Source organism: Primulina tabacum, chromosome 15 (assembly GCF_025594145.1).
Source record: "Primulina tabacum isolate GXHZ01 chromosome 15, ASM2559414v2, whole genome shotgun sequence".
Taxonomy (NCBI): Eukaryota; Viridiplantae; Streptophyta; class Magnoliopsida; order Lamiales; family Gesneriaceae; genus Primulina; species Primulina tabacum.
In genome coordinates, this window is record NC_134564.1 from 36,358,008 (window position 1) to 36,365,997 (window position 7,990).

Consider the following 7,990-nt stretch of genomic DNA (forward strand, 5'->3'; position numbering starts at 1 on the left):
AGTTGCTACAAAACATAAAAAATAGTACATACCGATTTCGAATTTAATGTAAAAAAATCATTCAGGAAAATCTTATGTATATGTCATTTTGATTTTGTAGAACATTCATAATAAATCAAATGTTTATAATATTTATAAATATTGTGTCACGTGCGTGCCCTGACCAATTTTGATGAATTTTGAATACCTGGAGTCTTGATCTTGAAGGCCTCCACGTTTTTAGACTTTTCAGATAAAAAGAAGCCCATGAAAATCAAATGGTCCTGCACGAATCAGATTCCCAATAAGATTAGAAACCGAGTTGACTCACTCGCTGTCTTACCCACAAGACAAAAATTCACAAAATTTGGGTCCTCTGCATTTGATTTAAAATTACACTTACTTGGAAGAATAAATATGGTCCCGCTTATTGAACTCAAAGGAGGAGGAATACATTCTAGAAAGCATATTAAGATGCTTAATATTCAAGCAAGCGTTCCCATATATTCTATCCAACCCACTTTTTAAATATTTATTTCGTTTACTATATAATATGATTTTAAAACCTAAATGAGTCACTAAAAGTTAAACCTCAACTTTTGATGCGTACGCTTTTATATATAATAATAATGGGGCATAATTATTTAATTCTGATTAAATAAATAAACCGCGAATGTCTGATTTCGAACTCAGGTGATAGTGAAAGATTACCTCGGATTTCAATCTATGTTAATTGCTTTAATGTTGCGATAGGTAAATGAATCTATACTTGTGAATTCTGTTTGTCTGTCTGCGTGATAGAAAGTGAAGGGGCATGCAATCTTCTATCCCACAAAAGCACTGGAGATATTAATGTAACTCCCCAAGCTTTAGAACTAAAAAGGAGAATAGCTATAGATTTATTATTTGCTTTGCGCATTCATGTTCACAACTCTACTTAGCTACGCTTAAATTTTAATTATATGGTAATCAAATGTTAAATGATTCGTATATATTTCAATTTAAATAACATATGCGATTTCAATCATTTTAAAGTAACGCATGATACATCGAAATTTAGCATGGGCATGTTAATCTATCTTATACAATTTTTGGCACAAAATTTCTCAATATGATCAATTTTATGATAATAACACAAAAAGCAAAGTATATATTCTTTGTGTGTATTTAATTTTTTGGTGTTAAGAAATTTAGAGAATTTTTTTAAAAAATAATCTATGGATAAATATAATATAAAATCATAAAATCTAAAGGAAGTAATGAGTTGCAATTCTTGACTAAAGGTGACTTGAAAATAGCACAAATTAAAGACCGGTTTTCTTTACTTTTATCTTTTATTTAATTTCATTAGGGTTAATTTACATACCTGTGTCTATTTTCATTCTATTAATTAGAGAAAAACCGCATCCTGTTTTCTATGCGCACAGCATTTGTACTTGAATATCTTCTTATTCGATAGCAGTAGTGAGAGAGAGTAGAGAGAGGAACAGAATGTTCCATGCCAAGAAACCTTCAAGTATGAATCCTCACGAGCACTCCATGTGTGTTCAAGGAGATTCGGGCCTTGTTCTTACTACTGATCCAAAGCCTCGGCTCCGGTGGACTGTGGAACTTCATGAACGATTCGTGGATGCTGTTACTCAACTCGGGGGCCCTGATAGTATGTATCTTTAGTATATAGACATGTTTGTACGTCATATTTATCAGTTTCAATGATCTGTTGTTGTAAATCCATTTTCTTGGTTCTGTAATTTAATTTGTGATTTAGAGGCAACGCCAAAGACTATTATGAGAGTTATGGGGGTCAAGGGTTTGACGCTATATCATCTAAAGAGCCATCTTCAGGTTTTTTTTTTTAATCTATCATGGGCTATATATATATCATCTCTTTCTTTTTTTCGTGCATAATCCTGATAAGTTTTTATATAGAACACGAGAGTTTCATGATCGACTCATCTTCACGAGTCGCTGAGCTAATTTCTGTGTGTAGTTCTGATTTATAACTTATTTCATGCTTCTGTATTTTCAGAAATTCAGGCTTGGAAAACAGCCTCACAAAGAATTTAGTGATCATTCAATGAAGCATGGTAAGATTTATCGGTTAATAGAGTATGCATGCCATACAGTACCATTTTTTATTTTTCAATCTACCCTTTGGATAAGGAATATTAATTATTAAATAATTTAATTGTTGCAGCTTCATCTTTGGAACTCCAACGAAACAACATCGCATCATCATCTGGAATGCTTGCACGTAACATGAATGAGTACGTTGTGTTTCATTATCTTCATGGTTTGGAACTTTAATGAGTTGTATGTATAATCACTTCTCGAATAATTGACCCGATTAGCATGCAAATGGAGGTGAACAGAAGGCTCCATGAACAATTAGAGGTAAACAGCTTCTGAAAAACCATTGAAGTATATATTTTTCTAAATCTAGTTATATGTAGTGTATATATGTGCATATTTAGTGAAAATAAATAAATATTCATGTAAATTTTACAGGTGCAAAGACATCTTCAACTGAGAATTGAGGCTCAAGGGAAATACATGCAGGCCATTCTTGAGAAAGCATGTCAAACTCTGGCAGGTGAAAACATGGTGGCCGCTGCTTCCGCGAGCTACAACAAGCCCAATATTAACCCTGAGGTTTCCGTCATGAATTTCCCGTCTCTTCAAGATCTCAGCATTTATGGAAGTAGTGATCAACTTCATCATCAAACCATGGAGAGATCATCGTCCATGGGTTCATTCATGCGGAGCAACAGCAACGAAAATTTCTTAACAAGAACGAAGTCAAATCCATGCAACAACACTGGTAAAAGCACTTTTATTTGGGCCGATGATTTGAGGCCGCTTCAGGAATTGGGTACAGCTGCTGCATCATGCAATATTGATGATCACCAAATTCAGATTGCTCCATTGTCGATTGAGAGAGGCTGCGAAATTGATTCAGCGGTAGGGGATTTTTATGAAGAGACGCTCGTTTTGTCCAGAGAACACGAGGCATTGAGGGAGAAGAAGTTCGATGTGGTGAAGCTCGAACGGCCGTCTCGCCGGATGAACCCCCAGGCCATCAGTACCGGCGGAGTGACTCATGATCGGAACTCGCCTTTCCGATGATTAATTAGGGGATTTAATCATTTCTGTTATACCGAAAATTTTAATTTCTTTTAAATTAATTAGTCATAATTAAGTACTTCATTATATTATATGCTTCTAATTATTAAGAGGTTTGGAATTTTACCATGCATTGATATTTGGAATTTTTTCCCAACCGAAATTTCATGTCTCTTCAAAATAGCTAGCTAGCTAGCTATTGAAAGAAAAAGGAAGGGTTTTAAATTAAAGCTATAGAGTGTGGCATCGCTGATTCGGAATGGTGATTGTGTATAGTGTAATGGCTGTTTCTTGTTTTAAATCACAATGATGAGCGGCAACAAAAAATTATTATTTTTAAATAAAATCATACGTAAAATTAAAGATTTTGAATTTAAGCAAAGATATAATCAACTCTGTAATATGATTTTCGGCGGTAACCCTCTTTTTGACTCTGCTTTACCGTGAATTAATTCTTAAATTAATGTTCGCTAGATAATATATAAACTAAACCAAGAAAATCTTAGGCCTGATGTGCTACAAAAGAGTAGAGAAAATCTAGCTAGCAACACAGAGATTAATGTTCCAAAAATTTCTATATTTGGGAAAAGCCGACAAATAGTATCGAACTTTCATGCTCTTTTTCTCTTCTTGACACTCCAAATTCCTTTGGTATATATCATCTTTGAATTGAGAACACTAGATGGTGTCTCGTACTTGTAAATTTATTCTTGCACTTACAGCAACCATGATTTTTATGTAATAGGAGTTTTATTTGGCACTCCTAAATCAAGTTCTAATTAATCCGTGCCTGTATGCTTCAAGTTAAGCTGCTGGTTGTGACAAATGCCATTCATGTTAATGTTAAAGTGTATTGGAAAAAAAGCAAATAAAGAAAGAAAGAGAGCTAAAGTGAGAGAGGTAGGAATTAAGAAGAAAATGCAATTCTATGCGTACAAATATCGATGAAGCTTCTAACTTTATGAGAGCAAGTTTGATCAGTACTCGATCTGTCATCAAAAGCAGTTTGAAGCTAGATACCCGTAGACTGGCATCCACCAGTATGCTACTGCGCGCTTGCGTTGCCAAATACCCAGAATACTAAATAAAATGGTAATTAACTCGGTCATTGGTTTTCTGCCATCTTCCCCTTTGGCCCGCACTCCCATGCATGCAAGTGGTTGAATGATCCTATATTGTATGAGGGCTAGATTTTCGAGAGTATCCTCAATTGGCTTAATTGAAATATTTGGAATTTTGAAAAGATTTCGGCTCGTACGCCACACTTTTGGTGTCTTCGAGCCCAAGAGGTTCAAATACTTTGAAATGAGAAACGTGCTTAATTTTTTTCGTCAATTTAACTTTTATGTTCATATATTGCGCCTATTGGAAATAGTGGCTTAATTACATCTTAGATACAAAACATGATATATATATTCCTATATCTCAGTTAGTACACGTGATTAATTAGCATTTGACTATCAGCTGAGATTCAGTACGTGGCGAAATAGCTCCAGTGTTGGCTAACTTTGATCAATAGATCACCTCGACTAGCTAGCCGAGCTGTTGACCAACCATGCGGCCATGCCGGTCAAGTACTCGACACACCTTCGTATAGTTTATGTATTCCCAAGCCCGAATAAGTGAGGTTGGTGTCTCGAAGATCTTAACGGCACATATATCAACTACAAGAAAGTAATACTCACAAAAATCACGGCGTTACGTGTCATATCCATATCATTATTAATATTTTTACGGTTATAAAGATAATCGGAATGATACAAGGAAATCTTTTATTTATTTTCCTTATAAGGTTTTTCCAAATAATTTTTCTCAATCATTGACTAATTGAGAGTGGAGGAGTTTGCGGAAAACCCCGGGACTCTGTAATACAAAATATCACACTTTAAAATTTAAGGATAAAAATACATCAATATTTTTTATTCAATTTACAAAAATGCATTTCCTTAAAACAGTATAAAATATAAAATCAAACAAGCCACTAGTCTTTGTGGGAGAGCTTCAAAAACTTTAAATATTGTGTTAAAAAGAGTAATAGGGTTTTTTTTAATAAAAAAAACAAAAAAAATTTAAATAAATTTTATTTAAACTTGTTAAATTTAGCAAAGGATTGTCACTGCTGCTTCGCAAGAACATGATGTCGTTCTTCTTTAGTTTCATCATTAAGGAAGATCGAAAATATTCAGAGGTACAAAAGATATACAATGATTAAACATAATTACTTGTTCCCCATCGGAACATATTATTGGCCAATCATATTTAGCCTGAAATCAATGATCACGGGGAAACTAGTTTCTGTTCTGTATCGAAAATATCCGCCGGAGGAATGAAGGAGTCATATGAAAGTCCTGGTACATTGAAAACAACATCGTGTATCCTCCATATCTCTTCCATCCTTGTCCTGCTGTGATGCATCGACGTCTCCCCGAACTGGAACACTGTGGCAACGGTCCTTCCTTGATGTGCGATCAATACTCCGTCAACGTCTCTGTAATCCCCGATGCTACTGCCGATGGTGGTTTCCCAGTATACCGTGACGTTCTCCGTGGAATGTACTCTGGTGAGGTGAGAGTCTTCCATGTAGATTAAGAGGCCACTCTTCTGGCTGAAGTATCCGTATAGAACATGGCGGATCACCTCCGCCGGGCCTTCATTTCTCTCCATGACCGCTGCTCGATCCGCTGCTACTTTCAGGACGAAGCAATCGTCGTCTCCAATGCGTTTCTCGCCTAGACACTGCGCTTTTACAAAGAGGCTTGCGGTGCTCTTGGGATCCAGGCCCTGCGCAATGCTTAATATGTGAATATACAACATAAAATTATTATGCGTATTTCATTATTATTATTTTTTAACAAACACTAATTCAATTTCTTCAAAACATACGATAACCTTAATTTGCGCATAATTTTCAAATTCATTCCTATTATTTATAAATTGAAAATTTTCTGATGTAATATTAAATGGTAATGTTAGCCATTTGATAAATGTGGTCCCGAACCCGATCGGTTCAAAGACAGAGCAAAGCCTCAAATTTGAATGTGTTTTACGGATCCAAGACTGTGGCAGCATGTGATCTCTTTAGCATATTTGAAATTTGGTAGGGATCCAAGATTGGTAGCTGCATCACCTTGGCACAGCTTTTCTTGGTGCCACAGAAGAATATATATCTTTGTAATGGATAAAATAATGCCAAAATTAAAGAAATAAAGTATGGGGTTTTCAACAAAGTAAAAGCCCAAAAGCACAAAAAATTGTTGATGCTCAATTACAAAAATATATATATATATATTAGGTATCATGCAATTTATTTATAACTCCACGAGTATTTTAAATTGTTTTATATAAAATGTATAATGATCAACGGGATATAGATAAAATGTCGTACAACGTTAACGAAAAAATTAACATGCGAAATAATTAAGGTACAAAATAATTAAATGACGGTGTCAGATTGTATCCGTATTCACATGCCATGTCTTCACAAATTCTGTGCGTGTCCAAAGAGAAGTGTTGGGTCAAGCAGGGGACACTGTCAGTTCCAATATCAGTCACTAAATTAAATTACGTAATTCCCTACTATTAATGATTGTTTGCAAATGATTAAAAACATTTCTCGGAACCTGTTATCCTTACGCTTTTGCAATTAATTTTACTTGATTACGCCAAAACCCCAGAATTTAATACAGATTCAAGAATGAAATTGGTTATTGTTCAGAATTTATCATTAAAATTACCTGAATGATGCGACGTAGGGGACGTTGTGGACCTTTAGCTGCATGAGTACCGAGCCATGGCGTATGCCTCCACGCAATGTTCCCGTCGCTGCCGGCGACCACTTTGTTCCCGGCCACCGCCAGTTCAAGTGACCACATACCCGGCGACATTTGCCACATTACAAAACACCCATTTTCGCCACTTCTTGAACCCATTGTTCTCACGCTTTTACCCGATGAGATCTCCGTTTCGCATCGTATCAGTTTTACAACCCCAGATGTGTACATGTTTTTCGCACATGTTTGCTGCTTTGAGCACCCTGTTGCCGCCAAGTATTGATGAATTATGTAATACGCAGCAGATGTCTCCTGTATAAATCAATATTCAATATCAAATTGAAATTGGGTTGACCGATATAGCTAGATAACAAAAAAAGGAAAAAGAAAAATTTGCAGTTGCTTAATTTATAACTCACGATGGGGATGTCTTTAATGTGAAGGTGAGAGATGGGTTTGTTTGAAATGGGAATCGGAGCGAGTGGGCATCCCAAAACGCCGAGTAAAAGTCTTAAATCTTGCATCTTTGCAGGACTAACGTTGCTGGATCCGTACAAAGGCGGCGACGATGAAAAGCTGCTACCTCCGGGCGGCACACTTCTCTCCATTCTGAACCATTCCCTGATAACTTCCCAAGAACTCTCCTTTTTATTCCCTTCTTGATTTTCCGTTCCGAAATCCGGGCCTTCCATCAGAGGAGTCAGTTGTTGCACACACCACCTCTGTTTCCTATGACCCCTCGAAGCCATCGTTTCTACCCAAATACACACTTTCGGCAATCCCAAGTCTTGATGAAAAACAGAAAAGAAAAGGAACCCAGAACAAGATATCAAGATTCCGGCACAGAGAAGATATATTGTGAGTTTTAGAGTGAAAAAAATGGTATCTTTAGGCGCAAGAAGGGACAAAAGGGACAGTCCATCTACCCAACGGCAGCGGGTGATCAGAAGATGATAAATTAAGAGTGATATTATAGTGAAATAGAGGTGTTTTTTTGGGGATCGGAGAGGGCAGCTGTCGCTTTATTCTCTTATTTCTTGCTTTTGAACTGCAATTGTCGTCTCATTGCTTCTTTTATTATCTTGAGCCACTCCAAATGAGACGGGTTTTGATGAATT

The 7,990-nt window shown here is 36.1% G+C and overlaps 2 protein-coding genes across 2 annotated transcripts; one reads left to right on the plus strand and one right to left on the minus strand.

Annotated features, from left to right (window-relative positions):
- The first annotated feature begins 1,244 nt into the window (after positions 1–1,244).
- Positions 1,245–3,191, plus strand: LOC142527829 (myb family transcription factor IPN2-like). Its single transcript, XM_075632792.1, has 6 exons — positions 1,245–1,639; positions 1,748–1,824; positions 2,009–2,066; positions 2,177–2,246; positions 2,331–2,373; positions 2,488–3,191. The coding sequence occupies exons 1-6, from the start codon at positions 1,471–1,473 to the stop codon at positions 3,103–3,105; spliced, it is 1,035 nt and encodes a 344-aa protein (XP_075488907.1). The 5' UTR covers positions 1,245–1,470; the 3' UTR covers positions 3,106–3,191.
- Positions 3,192–5,222: 2,031 nt separating this feature from the next.
- On the minus strand, positions 5,223–7,990 carry LOC142527174 (uncharacterized). The gene is made up of 3 exons (XM_075631900.1): positions 7,292–7,990; positions 6,837–7,184; positions 5,223–5,883 (listed from the first exon to the last, which is right to left on the minus strand). The coding sequence occupies exons 1-3, from the start codon at positions 7,619–7,621 to the stop codon at positions 5,380–5,382; spliced, it is 1,182 nt and encodes a 393-aa protein (XP_075488015.1). The 5' UTR covers positions 7,622–7,990; the 3' UTR covers positions 5,223–5,379.